Source organism: Apostichopus japonicus, chromosome 12, assembly GCF_037975245.1.
Source record: "Apostichopus japonicus isolate 1M-3 chromosome 12, ASM3797524v1, whole genome shotgun sequence".
Taxonomy (NCBI): Eukaryota; Metazoa; Echinodermata; class Holothuroidea; order Aspidochirotida; family Stichopodidae; genus Apostichopus; species Apostichopus japonicus.
In genome coordinates this window covers 7,931,769-7,958,851 of record NC_092572.1, presented here as the reverse complement: position 1 = coordinate 7,958,851, position 27,083 = coordinate 7,931,769, and the positions used below count along the sequence as shown (strand labels likewise).

The following is a 27,083-nucleotide window of genomic DNA, read 5'->3' as shown; positions in this document are numbered from 1 at the left end:
ATTCTACTGTATATATCTACAAGCTGACACCTTTTAATGCATTTTCATTATGTAACCCTCTACTTCCTCTACAATATCTGTAATATCCTCTCTATGTTTCCACACAGTTGTATAAAAGCTCTTCTTTGGTTTTTTTTTTTTTGTGCTACTATTTTACAGGGCACGAAGGGTGTTGTTTTGGCTGTGTTTTTTCCAAGGAGGAAGGTGGATTACCCCCCTCCCCCCTGGTTCCCCACCTTCACCTTATGCTGAAATTATCCCCCTATTTTGAATCAAATTTAGTCAAGTGGTGATGCCCACCAACATGGAGTGTTTGAACAGCAGCTTGGTTTTGAACTGTTATTTAGGTAAACAGTTCAATTAAATGTTTCCTGTGTGGGAGAGGACAAAGGTGCCCACTTAAGGCTTGGAAAAGTTGGCCAGTATTGTTATCCTATATTTACCATTGCATTCTTTCAAAATTGCACGGAATTAAAATTTGAGGGATGTATCAGGAAATAAGTTCCATATGCAACAAACCAATATATGGCATCCTTCCATGACAATTGTGAAATGCCAGATGTCTTTTTCAATCACTATGCCTCCTCCTCCTCCACTCCCCCCCCCCTTCCTCCACCCCAGTAATTACTACCAATAACACTATGGAATATAATTGCATTGGTAATGATTGAAATTATGTGGCTTGAAGTTGTTTTTTTTTTCATTTTTCGATATCAACCTTTCTGCAAAATCTATAATGTGTCCCTAACGATCATTTTTTGAAGTAACACACTGTTTTCCCCCATCATACCCCCTTGGGCATCCCAGGAATGGATAATAAGCACATTTCGATCATGAACAGTTAGAAGTAGTGCTTCTCAAATGATATCCAGCTGATACCAGTTTCAAACAAGTCTGTGGCCAACTCACTTGTCATGTGTGAAGTAATTTTTTCCCTCATCACCCCCCCTTCCCCTTCCCCATGATATACTGACAATGGAACAGAAGCATGCTACATTGATTATGATTGAAATAACAAACTTCCAGTGACGTCCCCATAAACCAATTCAGTGTGTGTTAAGTCAGTAGTGAGTCCCCACAAGTAATGTGGAATGTCTTGTTTAGTAACACTATAACAAAAGTAAATAAAAACATAAATAATACCTAACTTAATTTTGGATGGAAAGGTCATTACAAATTCAAAGTTTGAAGCCTCTGTGATCATTGTAACTAACGGTCCCCATAATGATAGCCAAAAGGTTGAGTCCCCGTAAACCACCTTACGCCTGTATGCGTGTGTGTGTGTGGGGGGGGGTCGGTTGACTTTCTGTTCATTCGTTGAATCAAGAATGTATTTTGTCCCTTTATATGAGTTTCATTAGTTTCCAACTAAGTTATTCATATAAGGCACACATACCTGACATAAATCTTTTAATGGCTTTAAGAAAAAAAGATTGCCCCTTCCCCCTCTGCACAAAACAAATGAGAAACCTTTTGTCAGGTGAATGGAGAGAATGAGTTTGAGAGACACTTACGTTCGTCGACAGAGATGCAAAGTAACTTAACAATACTGGAATGTGACCGTAGAGAGTTCAAGGCAATTGTCAGCCCTTGGAAGGACCTCGCATCATTCATTGTGGCTGATTCTTCAGAAAATGAAATCAATAGATAATGTATTTGATGGCTGGTTGTTAGCTTACGAGCAAGTCAGGCACTGGAATATTAGCTTTAAATTAGAGTCACATGTACATTTAATTTGGCGATGAGGTTTTATTGTGCAGAACATTGGTATACAAAAACTAATTTGTTTTCATTGATATAGCTCAACATTAGATGAGTCGAAACTGAAAGAATGTTATCTTACCTGACAATGTTTCAGCAAAACATTTTACATTTTTGTTTTCCCCTTTGGTGTACGTAGCACTCCAGTATTCAAACATTCTACTAGTTTTTAAGCAAATTGCTAATGTAGTTTGGTATCCATCTTGCGCATTAACTAAAAAGAAAGGTAAACATGTATTTTTTCTACTTGTTAAGTATATTAAATTAGACATGCTTGGAGTGAGTGAGTAATTTAATAGCGAAGCAGACTGGAGGTGCATACTAAATTGTTTGGTGTTATTCTCTTGTTGCATACACTATAAAACAAAGTCGATTGCTTTTGCATCTTGTAAGAAACATATCATCAATGAACGAGACCCGACGCCATTTGCTTAACATTCATATTTAACACAATTTTTAAACGTGTCATTTGTTGGAGCACAAAACAGAACCGTATCTGTATGATCCGATTGTGGTTTAAAGGTAACTAGTAGTTATGTAAGTAAAAAAACACATAAAGTCATTCATTTAGTTATATTTAGTCAATAGTTTAAGTAATATGTAAATTAACAATTCATATAGTGTCAATAGTTTATTTACCGTTGTCTGTTGGTGAATCTTTGTTTGGATTTTCGTCATGATCGCTAACGTCATCGTACACAGGATGGTCGGTCATACCCTGAGCGGGTCAACATTGTCAGAGTTGGTTTGTCTTGATGGAGCCCTTTTTAGAGTAATAAGAGTGTAACAGAGTATAAGAGTTTAACAGTTGAAGAGTTTAGCATAGTTTAACACAGTTTAACATGGAATCAAGTTGTGACTATTTTGCAGTTTTCATTTAGAACACAATTGTGCATACAGCATGATGTTATGGCATTATGACCATGATTATATAGCTTAATGTCTAGCCTGTAGTAACAATAACCACATATTACTACAAAGTGTGAACAAATGGGACACGAACTCAGTTATTGCATATTCATGTCAACGACAATATGAAAGTTTTAATTAGCAAGGAAATGAAATGAGGATGAAGGAATGTTGTCGTGGTTTTGAATTGAGAGAATGACGTCAATGTGGATTTGAGAGGACAAAAAGCACGGAAATAGTTTGTTATCACACATTCCATGGAAAACGCTAGGATTTGTCTCACTGAATTATTTACTTACTTTATATTTGTAGTATACGTTCGTTGTCCTGTTAGGAAAAAGCAAAGTTTATTAGTCTCGTTAACTCGTTATGGTATATGATCAGGACTGGTGAAATTTCTCAGGTTACCATAGAATATGTGAGTTAGAGAACTAAATTTCCCTACTAGGAACTTGCTTTTATTTTTTCCAGAAAAGGCCAATACTCGTTAAGATAGAAACAAGGAAGAATACCGGTACTAGAACAATCAATCCAATGAAATGACTGTCATTTTTTTCTGAAACAGAGAAATGTAAATTTTGTCCGGTAATACACAAAGAAGCAGGTGGTCATACAATTTCGGTATTGGGAGACGTTTGACACAAGCAAAATGATTGAATTGTTGGTAGAAATAACGCAGGGAATTTGGATGTATGAACGATTAACAAATTAATGTCTGCACTTGTCAATAAAGAGGGCTCCGAATCATATATCTGTATCAGTATAAACGATATCCCAAATATGACGTCATCCACTAGATAAACAGCGAAATTTAAGAATACAGACATATCTATGAATTTCCGGTTCTGCAGAATCACAAAAATATATTTACTTATCTGGCTTAAGGTTTACAGTATAACCATAGGGAATACCTTACAGTCAGATATTGGACAATGTCCTAATAGAAAGCACGTACATAATAGACGAAAACTTAAATAGCACCAAATTCGACAGATGTGCTACACCATGTACGAAGTATACTTAAAAGCTGATGTACTTAACATTGGCACTACAAAATGAATATTTGATATGGTTGGTAATTTTTGGCTTTAAGAGTAATGTAAGTTGTCTTCATAGGGACTACTATACCGTTTCCAGGGGTTGCTGTACCCTTAGATTGCTTGGCGCTGATCGGAAAAATCGATATGTTGACAGACTTTGTTTCAATCGAGGGCCCTTGAACTTGACAGATTAGTGAAGTTTTGTCGGTTGGGTGAAATGTTAAAGTTGATGTAAAATGACTTGAATTCTTCACCGCATAAGATCTATTCCTCACGCTATTAATAATCCAGGTAATATTGAAGAGAGCGATAACTTCAGTCACTTCGAATTGCACCGTTTCGTTTGATGCTGTCTGTGTCTCGAACTCTAACTCTTCAGATATTATCTCAGTAGTCTTCTTAATCTTCACCAATGGTATCCCTTGTAGATCAGAAAATACAAAGTACCAACTGTAAGCAAGTTGCAATATACTTTTTTTTGAGATTTCTCTTCCAACCGGTATCATGTGTGTCCCTTCCATGACAGTTATTTTTTTTGGAATGAACTATCATTGTCTATTGGCTCTATAAAATGGACTACGGGATGTAAGAAATAGTAACCAAAAAAAATCTGCACATAAATGGTAGGGTATTGAGGTTTTGGTGGATAAAATGTGGCCGATTTAGCCCTATCTGGAATAACACGTTATGCGAAACAAATGTCCTAAGAAAAGAACAGGTGATCAAAGTCTTAAAATATATTAATTATAGAGGATATTTATAGATTATATTATGTTCGTTCGCTCCACCTGCACTGGTGATAATGCGTCAAGGAAAGTCAACTCTCGATCTTTTGCAGTTTACAGTGGTAACAAGAGAGGACATTTCAATTCATTCTTTCAACTTAGGGAAATAACTAACATAAAAACGCTTTCATTAATATTTGTCAATAACATCTACTCTATGTGTAAATTTGTCGAAAAAAACTTAATCTGCATTTGTAAGACTAATTCCAACAATTCTATGTTAAGTTAAACAATTGCCTTGAACACCATTGGTACAAATATGTCTTGGATTTGCGATTCTATTAAATCCGTATTAGTAAAGTAGATATATATATATATATAATGACAAATCAACAGTACGCAGTTATATGTACAGTTTTATTTCTCAGTATGAACATTAACATAAACATAGTAATAGTTCGCTTCATAATAATCCTTGAACTATTATTACTGCTATACTTACCTTTTACATCTATTTTGAACCTTGCTGCCTCGGAACCATTATACCAACAAGTAAACACATCATCAAAAGACATCATTACATTTTGCAACTCCAGTGTCTCATGCAATGAACTGCAAGTGTTAGCAGTCGCCTGAGTTCTGTCGTAACTACTAGTCATTGCGTTATCTCTAAATATGATTTCATTATTGAATTTCCATTTCATCCCGAACTTGTGAGAAGAAAGATCAACTGGGCATTCCGAGCAAGCGTTTCCATTCGGTTTAACTGTTATTGTTATATTCGAGTAAGCACCCGCGTTAAGCTGGCTTCCCATGCAAATAATCTTTAACTGGAGTAGCAGGATAACTATTAAAATAAAAGGGGAATAAAAAGAAAAACAGATGGATTGAAAACAAATTGATTTGAAATCTTGCTCGAAACAATGAAATGTAATCCAAGAAGTTTCGTACCTTTAAAAATTATGCTCAGAATATCCTTCGAGTAAGTCATATTGAGTAATGCCATAGCCTCTAGATCTTTGGATTGTAACACAGCACACTGGAATGTAGAAGATCTATTTTCCAGTTGTTCTTGATCCTCATGTCTATGTGTTTGATGCAACTATATCCGTGAACGTTCGTTACTACATTGTAACTATCTTTGATCATCTTAATTGTTTATTGTTACTGTTTATGTTTAACTATACTTCACTTTCATTTCATACATCGGGTGTAACAATGATTAAGTCTGTATATCGTAAAACTGAACCAACAGTGTACCTGTTACTGACATTTGCAAGCTCTAACGCTTTTGTGTGATTACTTTCCAGCCTATGCTAGGTGTAACAGAAGAACTGAACTTGATTCCGCTTCGTTGTAAGTTGATGATTTTATTTAAATTAATATTAATGTGTGATTCTAGTTTAATTTCAGCTATTCTCGGAACAAAGTGACCGATGCATTGAATATGCCTATCCAGGAAGTACCTCGCAACTACCTAAATTCTGACATCAGCCGGCTCTTTATAGTTGTATTAGGAACATCAATTGCAATTTTTATTCGTTTATAGAAAAATTGGATGCGGTTCACTCAAGTTTACAATCCAGAAAATTTGATAGTTTTCATATCGCAAACGCATCGATTCGTAAACATCCATTGGTTTAGTTTGGATGGATAACAGTGAGTGTAGCTACTTGTACATAATAGAAACAGCCTTGGTTCAGAGGACCCAACAGGTTAAGAAAACTTATCAATAAGGCAGGGAAAATATGTTGACGTTATAATCCCAGAAGATCGCATAAAGTATGTGCATACAGTGCTGAGCTTTGTTTTGATGTATGATGTAATCATGTAACAAGGAATTCAGGTATTATGTAGAGGAAATAGCAAGTTAACTAATTAAATACATTATATAAATTATCAAGATCTGTCAAACTTGTCTATTTTTCTTAAATTTCGGCCTAGATCGGAGGGAAACGAGAAGGGTATATACGCTTGGCATGATGCTTGGGCGCATTGATATGACAGGCCCTGCTGGAAAGGCTATAGAGTAACAGACATAATAGCTTAAAAAGCTCCTGCTAGGATCGAAACCTCAAGGCTACTTACTTTTACACAAGACTAAATATAGAAAGAACTGACGGCATGATCCGAATAAATGTACATCATTGAATAGCATAGAAATAATGCTACCACGATATGTAGAAATTGCCTGTACCAAGTTCAGCGTTGCTCGCGGGTAGAGAAAGGGAAAAATATTGTATCTGTGCAAAATGAATTTAAACATTTTAGGATTGAAAATTTTACTGATATTATTTACTCCCTGACTTGATTTGTATGTGTTATTGCGGGTCTTATAGAGAAAGGTAACGAATGGGGAACTGTTCCCAAGATTTGAATGGGTAGGCCTGCTATTATGTTATATGTGGTTAGCAACGTTTTACGATATACCTTTGTAGCATTTGAAAAGAATGTCCCTTTATCTGAAAATAAACTGGAAGGATATTATAAAGAAAAAAGCGTTTGATGTGCAGAAAAAGGGTGTATGTTTGCTGTTCTGCCTTAAGTTAAATATATACTCGCTACATTGCTACAAATTGAATTCAAATTGAAATGAAATTGATATTGAGACCATTTTATCAGATAGTTCGCAATATAAAACTGTTACAGATATACATATCAGGTTATTGAAGATTTGCGCTAGGGTTTAGTTTAAATTATTATTTAGCTTAAATTATTAAATCAATAATACTGATTTAAAAAAGAAGAAGTAATACTTAAGGAGTAACGACGAAGTTGTCTCAATACATAAAATCCAAAAAAAGTGGCCATTCTAATCCTCCATTAAAAACATGGGATGTATTACTTTTAGGTTTGTTTCTCTGGTGCAGTGATGATGCTTTGACTTATGTTTGTTTACGATGCCGAAGGCTCAGTAACCGCGGCCATCGTGCCGGCGTCTCGTGTTTGTAGATGACGGCTAGCTTGTACAAATGATATCTCAACAAACACAAGCTGAATCTATGTCATACATGGTAGATAGAGCCCTATGATGAGTGGATGTGCCCTTTTGTTTTCAGGTCCCATCTCATGAATATTAACGAGTGTGCGGGACTTACCTTAATTCTTTTAAAATGTCATTATCTCTGCAACCATATTTCCGATTAAGTTTATACATGGTATGGTGATATAACTACATAATATGTACATGTCCTTTGCAACAACATTTTTTCGTCATTAATATGTATGTTTGGGTGGGGCTTAAATGGGACATTGTCACAAACAGATTCTAACCTCGATAACTCAAACCACAAGTTAAATCAATGTCATCCTTGGTAAATATGTGCCCATGATAGGTGGATTTGCCTTATAATTCTTGGTTCTCATATCATAATATCAACGAGTGGGCGAGGCTTAGCGTACAATTTTGTTCATACTGGTATAGTGATTTTGGTAAAAAAAAAAACATTTTCATGACGACTCCAACTTTATGCAATTAATGTTCATCAGATTGCAAGAAATGGATGTTAAACACAAGATAAGTACTTGGTTTTCATCCTTGGCATATATTAGGTTTTTCACACTACATTCATGCAATCAACCGTGTTGATTTTTGTGAGCACATCATAAATATTTATCATTGAACATAAATTCTTAATCAGATATCTCTGAAATTAGCTTTATAGATATATTTGGATAATACTAGGTAAGTGTTAGTATCATGTCTCAACATGTCTTGAAATAAATACTAGCATTGTTAAATATAACAACACAATATATTTTCTAAGCACTAAAGCATACCATCAATGTCTCCAACATTCTTTAACATGACTTATTTATTCTATATTATGAACTCTCCATATCTATCAGTTTCCCAAATTCAGTAATTGGGTTGTGTACTTTTTCATCGGAACGGTTGCACAACTGTCTCAAGTTGATATTTCACATTGATTTAGTAATGATTAGATAAGTGAAGCACTATCATGGCATCAATGAGACTATCACATGTTTTGTACTACTTATATATACACCCTTTAAGTTTTATATCAGATTCAAATATTTATTATGATTTGATCCTTTATTTTTTAACTACAGAATCCGAGAGCATTAGCTGTGACAACCAGTATTTTGCCGAATTAGGCAAGCCTTATGTCATTGTCTGTAACGCTAGCGCTGAACAACGTGATATGTACTGGTATAAAGGTGGAGATACGAGTAGCTTTCCGATACTCAAAATCGAATATGGTAGATACGGAGGACAGGAATACCAACAAGGGGAGTATGAGTTTACCAACAAAAACGCGTTGAAAGTAATCAACACGCAACTGAAGCACGAAGGAAAATACACCGTGAGAGTATTCTTCAACGAATTTGATTTTGTTACAGCGGATACAGAGCTGAAAGTATACAGTAAGCATGCATCCTGTAGTACGTAGTACGTTTCTGGTGGCTAAAGATAACTGTTTTCAAAAGTGTTTAAATAAATCTGAAATCTTAGGCGAAGACCGCATCCTCATAATACCATTTTATGTGTCAGAAATATAGATTTTCAAGTATTGTTTATGTTTGTAAAACGTTTCTAAAACCAGCAGAATGAATGATGTCACCAGGGTACTTCAGATAAAAACGTCATTGTTTTTCTTTATAATTATCAGTAATGTATGCCCCCACCCCCCTCCCCCCCAAAGAGGGAAGGATATTTGTACAAAAAGGCACACTTGCACACAGTGCAAAGAATTTTGATACATGGGCGGCCTCAGAAACACAAATACAGCGGGACAAACCTCTTCGGTTTTTCAATCACTAGTTTAATGTTCAGATAGTTAACCTGTTTACAGTGCTAGAATTAACCGGTTAACCGTCAATACTTGAATATGTTTTTTTACTGGGGCTTGGGAGGAGTGAGAGGCATAACAACCAAATGAGAACTTATATCAATGGGCTATAATTGGGGTCCATATTCACCCAAGGTCAACCATGGCTTTGTCCTGAGTGATTTGGTCTTTTATTTGGTATTATTTGGTACAGTGCGAGAATTAACCGGTACAGTGCGAGAATTAACCGGTTAACTGTCAATACTTGAATACGTTTTTTATTTTACTGGGGCTGGGGAGGAGTGAGAGACATAGCAACCAAATGAGAACCAATATCAATGGGCTATAATTGGGGTCCATTTTCACCTTGGCTTTGCCCTGGGTCATTTTGTCTTATATTTGGCTGCTCTAGACGCCTGTATATAGCGTACTCGGGCTTTCGCTGTTGATTACGGGACTCCTTTTGACGTAACTTTTTGTTACGTCTCGGGAGAGTTTATCTTCTTTAAGAGGGCCGGCTTCATGCTGCTCCTTTTGTGGTACTTGTAACCAGCTCCAGGTTACATGAAGTATTTACACCGTTGTCGGATTTATTATTCCAAATTAGATCAGCATCTTACCATTTGGTTTGTTGCAATCCGATTTGGCCGGTAATTTCCATAAATTTGGCAGACCTGGGAAGATCGTTCTTTATAAGAGGTGTACGGAAGCTCGATTTTGAGACCGAATATCTCAGTTGAGACTAACTGCAGTGAATATTCGAGTAATGTTGCAAATCATTACAATATAAATACATCTCAGAAAGAGGAATTACGCTTCTTTCACTCTGTGGTCATAGTTGAGATTCCTATAATGATGTCTCGAGAAGGGTGCGGGAGAGGGGAGGGGGTAGCGTTTTGGAAACGTGTCCTCGGTTGAGATAGAGATTCCACAAGGAATTCCGGCTCTCTTTGACAAATAGTTGATTACGTTGTATCTGTTACGATATTCCCGTTGGATATCCACTTTACTGTTTTTATTTATTGGTTTTGTTGATCACTCTTGAGTATGCTACCCACAAGCATATCTCTTAGTATGCATGCACCCTCTCAGAATATAAGTGAAAATCAACTACGGGCATTCTGGACACATCAATGTGTATCAAAACAATTGCTTTATTGCCATAATTAAATTAAGTTAGGTGATTAGTAGTATTTATTTTATGGAGAAGCCTACATGATGTCCATTTCATTTGCAAAAAAAGCTGTTTTCGTAGCATATGGTATCAAAATTACTTTGAAGATGTTCTTTCTTCTTATAAATACATTACAAAGAGTGATTGACTATCACAGGCTCATTTTCTTCCTTCAATAATTTATTAATATGTGCTGCTAGTTTGGTCTTCATTTATATATTTATTTATTCAATGCTAAAATTTATATCAATACTCTTTTATAACAGTTCGACCCGATCCTCCGTGCACACTGATTGATGCCTGTGGTTCGACCTGTACTGGATGTAAACTAAACGTTACCACCTCTGGATCATTATCTTGTTACGTGAATGGCTCTCGACCAATGATGGACTTAGACTGGATTGTGCCTAACCAGTCTGGAGTGAGCTTCACTAAAGAAGAGCAAACTCATAAAGAATGCGTGACAGATGGTACACTGAGAAAACTATTGAATACACAACACCTGATTGTGGAGCAGATGCTACTTTCAAATGCATGGCTTCTTTTTCAGACACTACATTTGTTCCTCTCCTTGATACTTACTACAGCATCGTTAGGATAAAGACAGGTAACGTGATATATATATATATATATATATACTGACTGGCAAATTCGTTATGGTATTTAGTAATGCAATGTTAATTTATTGAACCATTTTCCATGCTCATCTTTTACAGTTTATAATTAGTCCGTTGATTTTACAGAAGTAATGTGTAGATTACAAAGCTTCATTAAAACTTAGTTTTGTACAGTTTGAATTACGTACACATTTTGAACATACCAGATGGACATTGTAGAACATTCATAACGAAGGGATATGCATAGTGATGTCTTATGGTATTTAGTGGCCACAAACTCGCACACATCAGGTAGACCTCTGTGCTAGTAAGAAAATGCATCGCTTATCCACAATTAGGGCAATACGTATACCCTTAACAAAAGTGAAACTACAGGTCCTTGGAGAAACAAACCTATAGACCAAATATCACAATAGGTGTAAAAATAAGGGTGGTGCCTCACAACAATAAAAGTTTTATTCTCTCAGGTAAACAGAGGAAAAAGTTAATGATAAATGTTATTGCGACAGTGCACAGACCAATCTGGGGAGGATGTAATACTTCACATTTAAAGGGTGTTTAAGATAACACCGCAATTTTGGCCGACAACACGTGGAAGGCGTGGCTCTCAGATATGTCTTTATTGAAATTCCTCTCGCGCAACCCCTATAATTGCAAGACTGTGTAACCTGACGTATACAATCTTCGTTGTCTTGATTATGTCGTTTGAGAAGTCTGCAAAGAGCATCCTTCAATTGAACCCACGAGTAGCCCTACAGGTCAAGTCGTCTGGCTATTTGTCGTTATTGGGATTATAATCTTCCTTGTTTTAATAGTCGTCCTCATTGCTTGCTGTTTGTACAGCAAAAGAGGTAAAGCAAGTTGTTTGGTGCCGAAGAAATGGTAAGGATAAGTATAGTGTTTGAATTGTCCTAATAACGTTCAGTAATCCGACCATACCAACAACAGAGAGAACCATTATCGCTGCAACTCCCAAATATGTAGCAGGTAGTATTCTGGCAACTGCAAACTTTTATTCAACACAACATCTGCATAGAAGAAAAGAATGATGTTAGTCGGTGTCACTACAGATGATATTTTTATCTCAAGTAATACTAGAATATTTAAAGCATATTTTCTTGCATATTTGTGAGCTCCATAATCTCTACAAGGGCGAACAAGAACTGTCTAATAGTGTTGCAGCTGCTAAGGGACATGTACTCGCAGCCAATAACTTACTACAGTTGTAATCATAAAGCAAGTAACCATTTTTCTTGCGTTGCTCAGCTGGTCATTGTAAATCGGTCGCGAAATCGATCAATATTCCCTCTTGACAACTGGTGAATGCACGACACTGGTTATATTACAATGAAGTTTTGTCACTGTCTTAAATTTCACGTATACATTCAAATATTCATTAGTTTATATTATGTTGGGATTGTGGATTGGGTGGGTAGGACGTATGCCCTAGCGCCTTAAATATTCTCGTGACTTAATGAGGTACCTGTTTGTAATTTTAACCCCCCCCCCCCCCCACTACTGCTTGTCGCCCCCAAACTTGCCACTTTTTCGGATTTCTTGTTCCGCCACTGCCAGTTCATACAGTTGAGTGTAGTAAGAACGTATGTCTTAGTGACCTTTTCAGTAAACTGTAATCCTGTCCTGATACAACATTATATCATGTTGCTATTGCAACTGCAGGTATAGTTTACTTTGTGTCAGATCCAGGCTGACTTCAATGTAAAAACGTGGTGTTGTTGAGCTTACTAAATACACTATAGCCTATTTCTGTTAATCTTATTATTATGATATTACTTCCGTATTTAATTTGTTTTGAAACTGTAAACTATTATAAAAGTTGAGAACTTCTTTGCACCATTTGGACACACTGTTGGTTCTTTTTTAATTAAAGTTTACAAAAAATTGTAACATTTTCAGATAAAAGTTGATGTTTAATGAGTGTGTTGTATGAATGGACGGAGTTATGACGCTATTGCTTTATGCGTGCACCGCCTGCCTTATAACGTCGTTCATGTATTATAACCGCACGGAAGACCGTTGATTAACCCCTTATTTAATTATTTAAGAAACAATGAATTTTACAAAGCTCTATTAAATAATTCTGTACATTAACAACGAAAATTGAAATATCAAAGATACGAAACATGAATCGACTAGATATGTGTTCTTGTTTATTTAGGTACGAGTATACAGATCGAAACTCCGGATCCATCCACGGTAAGAATGACAGTATGTCTTTATTAATTCATAGTCTTTGTCCACAATGTGATCCGGTTATCCATTTATTTGAGTAAATTCAATTTCTGTTCTTATAGCAGGAAATGCAGGAGCCGAAGCCGAAGAAAAAATCCCTTGAAGGTACGATATCATTTTTCATCTTTAAAATTGTTATTCCAAAGCAAGAATACTTCACGGTTAACACCAAAGACAAGTCTCTTGTATGGGGTAAATCTCCGTATAATATGCTTACTATGGTCTATGGCGCAATTAGAACAACTTTAGAAAAGTGGACACATTCAGTAAACATGTGCGACTAAGCTAAACACAAGCACATCCTAGTTGATGTTTCAAACTGTAAAAAAAAAGAGAATAACAAGTTTGCTTATGTATCATTTCATCCAGTGGCGTAGGAAGGTACTTTTGAGTGGGGGGGGGGGGGCTGAAGACTGATGGCCGGCCTGGGGGAGGGGTCTAAGGGGAGGGGATATCCCCCTCTCCTTTGGAATTTTTTGCATTTCCAGGTGGCCTCAGATGCAATTTGGTGCAATATAGCACACTTCAACACCCACTCCATTTTGTAAACTTAACTTTGTATTTTCACCTGGCCTTAGATGCAATTTGGTGCTCCAAATGAGATTTTTTTTTCATTTGGAAATGAAAAAGGGGTTTTCTGACTTGCGGAACGGGGGGGGGGGGGGGGGCGGAATGATACTTCCGCCCCTCCACATTTTTCACTGGGGGCTGGCGCCCCCAGCCCCCCGGTTCCTACGCCCTTGATTTCATCAATAGGTTTTCATAGTTACACGAAACTTATTAATAATAGAGGTTTTTTTCCTTTTAAGAAATTGATGACATTCATATAACGTAGGATAGCGCATCATCAATACGTTTATAATACGTTTATCATACTAATAGCTTTCAGTTTTATGTTTATTGCTGATGGCTTCTTGCCTGTCATCCTTTAAATGCAGAAAATAAATTCCTTGATCATTGAAACCATTCCTTTTAATATGACCATAAAGTTGTACAATCTATAGTCAGTCATTGATATTTTATATGTTTTGATCTTCAGAAAGAAAAAATATTTTAGTGGAAGGGCTCATGCAGCACTACGAGAAATTGTGATTCATCAAGCCGCTACCATGGGGTGAACCAATACCGATACAAGCCCTTTACACTACATGCCAGTGCACTGTCACTAACGAGAACGGTGACGTCAGTCATCACGCTAGTGACTTTCTGTCTTCACCAGAGTTTAATTTTGATACTAAGCGGGTCTTCATTATAGCAGACTTAGGTTACGGGAAGACAACCTACACTCAACACTTGGTTAGCGATTGGGTGTCAAAAATGAAAAGTCTGAAAAAAGGCAGAAAGGATAAAATGAGTGAACCTATACTAATATATATTCACCTTAATGAGGTTGATCCCTCGATGATACTTTCCGATCTTGTGAAGAAAATGATTCATGTTGGAATTGATTTGACGGTGGACGATATTGTTAAAATATTTCTGAATTTTGAGTTTCAAGTACTCCTGGATGGGCTTGATGAGCTATCGATGTCTACGATAAGTTCCAATACATCTGCCGAGAATCCTACCAATGAAAAAGAAGAGCGTGCCAATCTTCTCCAAGGGGAGGGTGAAAATGATGCTAATCTGACAGTCGCAAATTTACTCGAAAATAAAATAAACCCTTTGAACTTTAAAAACATTAAGGTTTGGGTAACGTCTCGTGAAGTTGAATACATGAAAGCTTCATTTACATTGCCATTTTCAAAGGTAAAATTGAATGGATTCAGTAATCCTCAGGTCAATGAGTATATTCAGAAAACCTGCAAATATTATTTGATATCACAGGCAATACCCCAACTAACTTTGCTCCCCAAATCAAATATGAAAGCCTTTAAGTTAAAAAGCGAGATGTTAGACTCAAATAAACGTTTTACAGAAGATGCCAACAACGAAGCAATTGAAAGAAACATTATTGCAAACGAGGTGTCGGATGAGGTAACAACAAAGTTAATCCTAGATTATCATCACGAGTTAAAGCAAGAAGAATCAGAGCAGAAAGATAACACCGTTTCAAGAAACAACATGCGGACCCCGAAATCACGTGATACGTTAGAAATACTTTCAAAAAAGTTACTGAATGAATGGAATTAAACGAAATTTCTCAGAATTTTTCTGAAACACCCCTTCTGCTGATCATGATAATTCATATAATTATATGCAGAATGTTAGATCCAACAGGGAAATATAAAGAAGTGAATGTTAACAAACTGACAACAATAATAAGATTAGTGATTAACTGCTTGGAATCCCTATATTGTGCAGAAAGTTAATAACCAGTCCATTCAAGAAGATATTAAGAGTCTCGAAACCAGACTTGGTAAAGTAGCATTTGAAAACAAGATGAGGATTTCACTGGGTAAACGCGAGTATTGGAACGATAAACTTGGTAAAAAAGATACCCAAATTGCCTTAGCCATAGAATTGCTCAAGTATTCAAAGAAGGTAGGAATCGGAGGAAGTCACTTAGAAGAACTGACTTTTTCGTCCTACACTGGAATCATGTTTTATCATGAATTCTTTCAGGAATTTTTAGCTGCTCAGTATGTACCAGGAAGAGATAAAGAGTGGGCGTGGATAGATAAATTTATAAAAAAGAGTACTGACGATGCAACGGTCAGATTATTACAGTTTATGTTTGGCATGGATCATGCTAGATTGGATAAAGCAGTAAAATATATCCTGAACGAACAGAAAATGTGGAACAATTTGATTGATTGTATTTATGAAATGAGTAATCTCGAGGAGAAGCAGGCAATTATCAACGGCATGTACGAAGAAGCGGGTAAACGAGTGGGTAGCTATATGAACATTAACATACAGCATCTTGACAGGAAACACCACAGAGTTGCTTTAACAGATTTCTGCGATACTTGCAATGCTTCCAATGTAAGTTGTGGAAAATCATTCAAATTATTTTAGGAAAGAAATGGTATATTTAATTTTCAAATTTGTATGTTCAACTTGTCGAAAAATGATTCCTCAGCTGGTTTTACGAAACGCTTGATTGCCGACTGTAATTATTTTATCTTATTAACATATTGCTCTAATTGAGAGTTCTTTATATCGCTTTTGCTATGACCTGATACATGTATAAAACAAATATAATATGCAGTAATCCTATACGGTATCGTAATTTGATTGATCATTTGTTTTAGCTAAACTACATTTCAGTTTACTGTAAAGACACTCATTAATGTTGTATGCTTCAATTTGTGGTTATTGTTGAATTTGTGTTCTTTGGGGGAGGGGGGGGGGGGTATTCAACATGGACATATATGACGTTACTAATGTTAACGTCTTTGTAATTACTTGTATTCCAACAGGTAAAATTGAGACGAATGACACTTAGAGAAGAGTGCGCTATTGACTTCATAAAAGACGTAACACTGCCCTCATTAAAATTCCTAATTTTTCAGGAAATGAACATCAATGAAGACCACTTCGTCTCAATCATCAGCAGCCTTACTAATCGAAATTGTCCAGGAATCCTACAGTAAGAATGCTGATAATACCTCGTTATAATCATCTGCACAATGTGATTAGTGTTATCGTTCTTTATGTTGCTAAATTATGACTTTTCTTTCTTTATAAATAGATATATATTAAATATTTTATATATGTTTCTTTATAATCTCTAATGAAGGTTCGTAAAATGTTCGGTACCGGAAGAATTAAGCGCAGAAGCCAAACAGACAGTGGAATCAGCTTTGAAGGGATTAGACATGAAAAGTGAGTGATATTCTGAATACGATTTTTTTGAACAACATACAATAACTAGATAAAGAAATAATATTGTGTGTACATTGGAAGTTGGTTCATTTTTTTGCAGTTCCTTTTTTCAATTTTCATGAAATGTTTCTCACTAACTTTCAAAATATGCACTTACCGAACTCTCTATTAAATTTAGTTATTTTCGGTTCACGATAAAGTGCATTCATGTGTGGACCTGTTCATAACCTACTAATAACAAGCCTTCCCTACGTTCTTTTTCTTGCAGTTGATATTTTGTATCACAAGAATCGTTACATTCAGTTTATTAACTTATGCCGCTTCTTTCTTTTCTACTTTTTAGTATATAATTGTAAGAAGACATCGCCTGCTACCATGAGTGTACCAAAATTCAAACCAGAGACAGGAAAATGGGGAATTGCATTATTTCCAAAAAACTTGTAAATGTAATCAGTCTTTTATGTGTCATTATATGTACTCAAACCGAAATTCACAAATACCGGAGTTTTTAAAATCTTCGTGAGCGTTGCTACAGTCGTTGGATATCAACCGATCCTGGAGACTTCACAAGCGAATGTTTCAAGAATTACCTACTACGAATGTGGATTCGATATGTGGAATAAATGAGCACATATTGTTTATGCAGAGGTCATTTCAGGTCAACCAACTCGAATTACTTTGTGAACAGGAAAAACTTCAAAAGTCAAACTTGAATGAACTTTATATGTTGTTGGTGGATCCGTCTTATTATTTCTAGAACCTTCTGATATGAAATGTTAAAGGAAATTAATCAGCATGGATATATTTGCCCCTTCTAAATGATGACTGTTAAGCTATTAGATACATCAATGGTTTCATTAATAAAAGCAAGGTGTCAATCCTAATTGAAAAGTTGGGGGGGGGGGGGCATGAATGACTGAACATTGATAACATTGAAAGCTTGTGCAAGCGCCTTGGTGCAAAGCCTTTTTGGGGTCCAGGTGGGTCCAGGAGCCCCACTTAGGAGGGCACCTGATTTTGTCCAGGGGAGAATCCCCTGCCGTGGCCCAGTGGCCGGACTCACATCCAGAAATCTGTAAGCTTGCTTCCTGTTTGGTCCCTGAATTGATATGCCAGTAATATATATGATAATATATTTCAACAAAAATTACAAAGGATTTAGACTTAAATTGAGAAAGAATGATCTATTTAATATCCGGGTGTTAATTGGGGCCTTCATCATTATTAATAAACTTGAAACCTTAACAAAAGTCGGTAACATTCTTAAAGTTTGCACACAAGAATACAGGTACATGTAAAAATCATTATAGCGTATGAAGTCAATAGTCCTTGTGGCAACGGGGGGGGGGGGGGAGGGGGGGGGATGAGGGAGCGAAGCGGGTGGGCAAATGAGACATTGATTACTAGTCATTTCATAGCACAATATTTGAGCTCCTTTATTAGATGTACGAGTCATTATGAGCCTGATAATCCTAGCGCCAACACGAGTCAGTCACCAAACATTGGGAGGGCGGAAGGGACATTTGATATTTTGTCCCTCACTATTTAAAAAGTGGGGCACGTGTCCCTCCTACCTCCCACATGATTGATGCCCTGAATATAGGTTATTTTTATGTTATTTTTCTGTTGAAGTCTACGAAAGACTTTTGCCAAATCACGAGAGAACAAACAACATTCAATCCGTTAATAGAAATGGTTGAAGTTGTTTATAGCGTCTTGTCGAATACCTGGCAATTTGTCTTTATATACGCACATTCTGGTATCATCACTTTCATCTTTTTACATATTGGTAATTCTTTACGTAGATATACATATATTTCAAAGCCGTGTAAATTATATTTCAAAATTTTATCAAAGGGTCATAATATAATAATATTTAAAGCATATTTATGACGTAACAATTCTGTAATGAAAGTGAAATACCCATTAATTATCAAAACAACTTTATTGGCCGATAAACATTGCTGATAGCTGAAAAATGTTTATCAGTGGTTAGCCAGAATAACAACGGCTAAGATCTTTTTGGACAGATAAATAAAATTGATCAATAACATAAACCTCATCTTTATCACAGCTTACAACAGTAGTTAACAATAGTTTGTGTTAATGACAGTGCAAGTTGGAAAAATTCGACAGTGATTGCTTTATTATACGCATTAACAGTTAATAATGAAAACTGTGTGTTTTGATACTTTTTTCTATCAATATTGTAAATATCGAATAACTTTAATCTCCATTTCCTATTTAACATTCATCTAATTCAATTGATAACATACTAACAAGTAAACAAAGTAAAATATTGTCTTCTTTTTAGTGGTTTTTGCTCAACTGTTTTTTAACTGCCTGGTTCAATTCCACAGCTGCAACTATCGTAATATGTATCACTATTATGTGAATATGAATACAGCTAACGTCTACAAAACTAAGCAGACCGTAATTAACCTGAATTTATCCAGAAAACGGAACCGTGCAAACCGACGAAATGTATCTATACTTAAAGAACAGAAGTGTCTTACATATTGAAAAATGAATTACGATATTGATACTTCAATTCAACATAAAAGTTAACTATTCAAAGATATGAAAAGTGGATGAGAACGGTATTCCCTGTCCTTGTACATACTATTGCCTCTTTGGTTTAATTACCTCTCCGTCTGATAATATGTTAAACAAGATCGGTATACGTGACTACACGCTTTGTATTTCAAATGATTAAAGCTGTTGCAGTTTGCTGTTAAAGCATGTGTGCATAGTTAATACAATATTGCATTTTTTACATTTTTTACATTTTTTTTTCAGAATAATTGTCTTGTGCATATTGTTTAAACAACTGATCTAACATAGTCAACGATTTTCTGTATTGATTGAATAAATTGAGGAAATGCTACAATTATTCCATTTTATACGTATATATTACACGATAAGGGAACTGCGCATGTGTTAACTTTTTATTTACAGGTACAAACGACTTGATACAAGCAGATTGCTGCAACTTGAGGTCATACTGAATGACAAGTATAAACTATGTATATGTAGTTTCTTTGAAAGCCTTTGTTGCGCTCGCCTGTATGACATAATTGTTCTATGTAATAATGTAACAATATGGAATAACTTCCGGTAGCTCGGAGATGGGTGAATCTCACCTAAATTTTGACCACTTTTAGACCGCGTTGCGGTAGTTAAGCATGTCTTCTGACAAATAGTCCTACTCTTAACTTCAAAATAAAAATAAGTGAATATAAGCTACTTCAATTTGTATGAACAAGCTCGTAATGAACAAGGAAACGTGAAGACAAAGAGTACATTTTACAGCCACAAAGTAACCTCATATGTACACAAAACTGTAATATACCACGACTAAACTGATGTGAAAAGGAACAGAACCGATATTAACAAAAAAATTACAACGAATAATCCATTTCATCCGGTCCCATATATTATGTTCCTCTCATCGTTTAATTAGCTGTGTTTCCAACAATTTATTGAAAATAACTCACAGATAGTCTTAACATAAATCAGGCTTTGAGAGAACTGGTTAAGCATCAGGCTGATTAGCAAACTTCATACTATCTAATCCATCAAACGGAGAAGCACCGTGAGTAAAACAGAAACAGAAGTACCATTTCAGATAATGTATGCATTTATAGTATATTCCTTGCTCACGGCGTAAAAAAGTAAACTATTGGAGACAAAATTATCCTTTAAGAGAATGGCGAATATGTAGTATTCATACTTTGTTCATTAACGTCATTAACTCCTCCTTGGCCGTAAGTCCGATCAAGTTCAAACTTGGTGGGTAGGTGTCTGATCATGTAAACGCGTTCCTCTGTAATTGATGATGTCATATGTCAAAGGTCAAGAAGCCTTAAGAACTGATATTTAGCCATCTTCTGCTTTTCAACAGCATTAAACCAGCATTAAAACACACGATATGTAGAAAATGATGAGAAGAATGTTAAAATAAGACAGATTCCGGTTTTAGGGTCGGTTTAAGGGTGCATTGAGGTCATAGGTCACATTGCCCTAAAGTTGTTAAAAAAACTCGCAATCTCCCCGTACACTGTAACTAAGATCAACCTTAAACTTGGTGGGTAGGTATGCAAAAAGTCAACTTTAAGTGAGACAAGTGTGTAAATAAATTGATCAGTTACATGGTTTATCTTCAAATTGTCAATGAATAAAATATATGTTCTTGTTTCATGACAAGGTTGTTAACATTGCAGTAAAAAATGTTAATTTTTGTCAGCAACTTTGGTAATGAAAAGAAAAAGAGCCACGTTTTATTTAACCTGTGTTCCAATTCTAGAGGAAATATGTGATATTCCATGGAACTTGTTAATCTAACCTCAATATGTTGTAAGTATTCACAAGTGTCTGTAAATATTTTCTAGTAACCTCCTCAATTAGAGTGTTATGGGATGTGCAGGAACAATTCGGTTACATTGTGTTCTGAGTGACAATATTATTAAGCTAATATTGAAGTCATTCTTAATAGTGATTGTGAAAGTACTCGTGGATACAGGGCAGTGAAAGTAATGCTAATTTAGTATTAATTATCGATGAAATTTGACTTATCAATGAAGTAAGGTTCCTTATACCATGTTCTTTGGCGTTAAGTGACACTTGATATTCAAATGTATGTTTTAACATATACAAAAAAACAAACTATACATGTGTCTGGTGTACATGATTAATATAAATTAGTACATATGACAGAAAAGGAAGAAATAATAATGACATAAATAGAATGTAGAAAAACAAAGAAAATTACCACTGAAGAAGGCTCAGCGTTTATAACGTATAAACAACATATGATAGTTATTTTGGCAATTCCAGAGGTAATACTATCTGAGCGAATAAAAAGAAGAGATATTGACATTTTGCTGAGAGGAAGTCATTGCTGTGAGTATTTAAATCATACTCAGTGTAATTATGTGGATGGATTACACAAGCACAAAGAAGCATATGCATAAAAACCTTTGTTAGATTAGAAAAACACGTCTGTGACATTATCGAAATATATTTTAGCAAACAGTTCAGTTGATATGGCATATATTTACTATTTAGGGAAGTAAGTGAATTAAGCATTTTTTATATTAATTGTAATAGTTGTGATATAATTTATTTGTTATTAAAAAGAAAGAAAAAAACAAGTAATAAAGTACTTGCGCTCGGTTCAATTTGTTTATTGAATTAAAGATAATAAAGGTTAATAGTATGTTTAAGTGTTTCATAGTTGATTTCATATATATAGCAAAAACTTTAATTATTATCCGCTCTTAAACGCAGTAACCATCTGAGCAAGCCTCGCATAAACCAACATTGGGCTTGTCAACATCTTTATCATCTTTAGAATACCATGAACCTCAGATATGGTATAACTTTTCACTTTTGACTTCGGATATAAATATTGTCTCCCACTGTCATTACCTGGACTCAGTATGTAGTAAGAATCCTTTCTTAGCTTGGCTTGGTTCTGCTATCCCGGACCAAGTGAGGATGTGCTATGCACAATTTGGCATGAATTTGATAATAATTGCTACACATCACTGTTCTCGGCCAATAATTGACAAAAAAAGTGATGTTTCGAAGTACCAAAGAAGGTGAGAAGGAATAGTAATGTAATTTCAACCGATTTTCACTTACATCATTCATGCAGTACTTTCACTTTACTTTGTTCCTTGATGCTTCAGGTATTGTCCATTCTACAAGACAGTCCACACCCTCCAGAACTACGATATGGCTAGGCATGCAGCCAAAACAACAGCTTAAAGTGAAAATACGATTACCTGAGCAAATATGGAGATAATGAACGACATTATGTATAACTCAGTAGTTTATACTGTAGGTTAAGATATGTATCATTTCAGTAGTATGAAGTTGAAGGTAAACATTTATGAAATCAGTAGCAGGTGATTAAAGGTAAGATATGTATCAAGTTAGAACTATGAAAATAAGGTTATGTATGTATCAACTCAGTAGTATGAAAGTTAACGTAAGATAATGTATCAACTCAGTGATATGAAGTTGATGGTATCATATGTGTCAGCTCAGTAGTATGCAGTTAAAGGTATACGATATGTATCAACTCAGTAATAGAAAGATTAAGGTACGATATGTATCATCTTAGAAGTATAAATTAGACTATTAGAATATTAGAAGTATAAAGTTAAAAGTAGTGTGTGAATCAACTTAGTAGTATGAAGATGATGGTAAGATATGTGTCAGCTCAGAAATATTAAGGTTAAATGAAAGATATGTATGAACTCAGTGGATGAACTTTAAGTTAGATACGTTTGAAATCAGTAGCATATTATATATAAAATATATAGCATCTCAGTAGTTAATTGCTCAATGTAAAGAAGGCACATAGATAATTGTGTATGTACTTTTGGTGTGATATTTTTGCTTCAACTTAAATCATCTTTCCAACGCTCAAGAACTTAACCTAATTTTGCATTGATATTTCCCTAACTTGGATCTATAATTATTTTTATAAAGAGTAACATAATATAGTACATAGTGTATAGTACATAGTATATAACAGTATAAAATATACTATATATTTTTGTGTGTGTAAAGTATAAAGTATATATTTTGTAGTATATGTACATATATAATGAAATGAACATTTCTGATATTTTTAAGGTATATATTATTAAGCATACTTTTATCATATATAACATATATTGTATTATACAGTATAGTACTATTACATGGTATGATAAGAGTTAGTAGTACAATCTTCATCTTTTAATAATAAGTTACGGAATTGCAGCAGCACCAGTGGCGTAGGAAGGTACTTTTGAGTGGGGGGCTGAAGACTGATGGCCGGCCTGGGGAGGGGTCTAAAGGGAGGGGGTGTCCCCCTCCCCTTTGGATTTTTTTTGCATTTCCAGGTGGCCTCAGATGCAATTTTGGTGCAATATAGCACACTTCAACACCCACTCCATTTTGTAAAGAATTTTGCATTTTCACCTGGCCTTAGATGCAATTTGGTGCTTCAAATGAGATTTTTTTCTCATTTGGAAATGAAAAAGGGGTTTTCTGACTTGCGGAGCAGAGGGGGGGGGGGGGCGGAACGATACTTCCGCCCCCATATTTTTCACTTGGGGGGGCTGGCGCCCCCATCCCCCCGGTTCCTACGCCCTTGAGCAGCACAGTATCTGCCCTCTCTTGGATCTATATACGTGTCTGTTTTTAGTTTTTTTTAAGCATACGAGGACAACACTAGTAACCAACAACTCTAACATGCCTGTAGCAGCCAGGAAATTTTCTATTTACACAGGTGAGCTAAACAAAGATAAAACTTGATTAATTTATCTGCACTAGTAGCCAACACCTCTAACATCCTGTAGCTGCCATGGAAAGCTTCTATTTACACAGGTGAGCTAAATAAATAGGAAACTTGAGAAAGATATCTTATTCGATTTTCGTGAAGTCTCTGGCCTTGTTTTGTGAATGCATCCTCTTCTCAACCAGACATAACATTTAAATTGTAAACGTGACTTCAGGTGTGAGTCTTATCACTTTCTGCATACTTGTTTAGTTGATAAATTTCGGAAAACAAACTTCCTAAGCAGATTCAATGGTTCTTATTCTGAATGCACTCTGACCAGGTGGGTTTAATAGAGAAAAGCTGTCGCAATGGAAAAACGGGAATCTATTTTCTGTTTCCCTTATGGCGAGAACGATTTACCGTAAAATCACTGCGACTGCCCATATCAGCATTTTCATTACTCGTATCGTCCACTTCTTGGACCCAAATTTACGGACAAACGTCTGAAAACACCTGCTTATTCCTTGCGATGGTAAAACAGAAAGAAAGATAATATTCAAGAGAGTTGACCCAACAAAAGCTTACCACGAAAGTGATAGTAAGCGTATCCTAACGGTCGTAAACAAAACAGATATATTTGCTTGCCGCATGATCTGTTGGGCGGCGCTTGCCAATATTGATTTAAGTTTGAAGAATCTACGGACTCGTTAAAAAACCTGGCGAATTTTATTCATCTCAAAATGTTCAACGACAGAGAACTCAATAAAAAGAATGATTATTAATATTAAAATCGCATCTCACTGAGCTCTTAGGGCAGTAAGCTGGAAAGGTCGAAGTTAAAAATTTGATTTTAATGCGTACATTTTTGTCATGGTTATCAAGTTTGTATTTCAAAGAGTAAGGGGAAAACGGATTGAAGGTTTCTCCAGTTATTAGTATATGTGTTTTAATGCTATCAGTTTATTTTGTCTGGGAAATAAAATGTTGAAAATTGATAATTACTTGTTTATAATAAAAAACTTCATTAATATATAAAACAAAAATCTAGTTGGGAATTTTAGTCTGATAGATTTAAATTGTTCATTCCAGTAATAGATTAATAATTGGTAGGTTTGTGGAAACTACGACAACACTGAATAAAATATTCTGTGAAGAGTGCAAATAATATAAAATGAATGGTATAATTTGTTGAACTAAAATTAAAACAATTAGAGCTTACTCAGTTTTGCTCAAGCACACAGAAAAGTTGTTGTAAGAGAATTATTGGGCAATATTACAATAGTGTCTCATTTTGCTAGTTTTAAGATACTGTTTCAATGCACGTTCTTTGCATCTATAGCTGCTTGCATATTGCTCATAATAATTCGCAACCGGTCATCCAATTGGTACAATTACAATAAGATGTGCATTAGTGCGCTCACTGTATTTGCAACAACGAAACAGGAAGTAATAGATTTGATGAAGTTGATTTTGAGGTCATGTGCAGTGTGAAGGTTTGTTATCAATAGTAGACACATTATGCATAGGAGCTCTCAAAATAGCTGTTTGATATTGCTCAGAATACTTCCAACCGGTCATCCAATTGGTACAAGTACACAGAGATTTTAATGATTTTCGTTATAGCGCCCTCTTTTTGTTTGCAACAACAAAACAGGAAGTAACAGATTTGATGAAGTGGATTTTAGGTCACGTACAGTGTGGAGTTTTTTAATCAATAGTAGAGACATTCTGCATAGGAGCCCTCAATGTGTGTCAATACTGAAAATCACTATGTTTCAAACAAGGAAAACCTAAGATTTTGTTTCTTTGCGTTGATGTTAAAAGAGTATTCCAGATGAAAATTGATATTTGAATGGTCAAAGAGAGTCAAAGAGTGTTAATTTGATATTTCTTGTACCTCAGGTGAACTTGAAGCAAACAGGTGTGGTATTCTAGAAGCACACACTAACAAATGTTTATATTGTTCTTCTTCATAATCTACATGCAATATTTATACTTCAAAATTTGGATACATCAATGAATAAGCCAGTTGTGTTCAACAGATCAAACTTTGAAGAAAACAAAACTTCTTGTGACCTGTACTGCTAACTATAGTGATTGTGTATGATCTAAATTAATATACCAATCTTTTTTAAGAGATGAATACTAAGGCTAGTGCTTTTTCCCTGTATTTTAGCTACAATGCATCAATGATGTGTTTTTCTTTCTAACATCACTCCTAATAGTCTGAGTATTTCCGTGATATGGGTTAAAACGTTTCAATGATGGCCGATTCCACATCCAGATGGGCTGAAGCTCTAAGGAAAATTTCTGGACGTCTTACCGAAATGCCTACTGGTATATTTTTCTGCTACGAGGTCACTTACAGAATGAATTTTAGTCTTGATTTTGTCTTAATAGCCCAGGAGAAAAACTACATATTTAGTGCTAATAATCTTTCTTTAGCTATTTCGGTTTTTAATATATTCAACTTTAAATATAATATGCTATCTGCTTCCCTGGGATGGTGCGCTTACAGAGATACATGTGTTAACATTCTACAGTGTATCAAAATTAATTTTATGTAAAAAGGATATAAATACATTGATCAGTTACTTCTATTTTATCTCCAACTTGTGTCAATGAATAAAATATATGTGCTTGTTTCATTCCAAGGTTGTTAGCATTGCAGTTAATAAAGGTTAATATTTGTCAGCAACTTTGAAAATGTAAAGAAAGGAGCCATGTTTTATTTAATGTGTGTACAAACTCAAGAGGATAT

The 27,083-nt window shown here is 35.3% G+C and overlaps 3 protein-coding genes across 4 annotated transcripts in view; 2 read left to right on the top strand and 1 right to left on the bottom strand.

Annotated features, from left to right (window-relative positions):
* LOC139976881 (uncharacterized) overlaps nucleotides 1-27,083 on the top strand; it is a 139,234-nt gene that overhangs the window by 70,179 nt on the left and 41,972 nt on the right. The window lies entirely within an intron of this gene.
* Nucleotides 1-27,083, bottom strand: part of LOC139976893 (uncharacterized) — a 121,814-nt gene that overhangs the window by 65,873 nt on the left and 28,858 nt on the right. The window lies entirely within an intron of this gene.
* On the top strand, nucleotides 8,234-18,328 carry LOC139976903 (uncharacterized). 2 transcript variants are annotated; one of them, XM_071985792.1, is made up of 8 exons: nucleotides 8,234-8,824; nucleotides 10,669-11,009; nucleotides 13,199-13,236; nucleotides 13,338-13,377; nucleotides 14,312-16,200; nucleotides 16,638-16,807; nucleotides 16,958-17,043; nucleotides 17,387-18,328. In XM_071985792.1, the coding sequence occupies exons 5-8, from the start codon at nucleotides 15,655-15,657 to the stop codon at nucleotides 17,485-17,487; spliced, it is 903 nt and encodes a 300-aa protein (XP_071841893.1). In that variant the 5' UTR covers nucleotides 8,234-8,824; nucleotides 10,669-11,009; nucleotides 13,199-13,236; nucleotides 13,338-13,377; nucleotides 14,312-15,654; the 3' UTR covers nucleotides 17,488-18,328. The 2 variants fall into 2 exon arrangements, with proteins under 2 accessions (XP_071841893.1, XP_071841892.1); XM_071985791.1 differs by having other exon boundaries at nucleotides 13,335-13,377.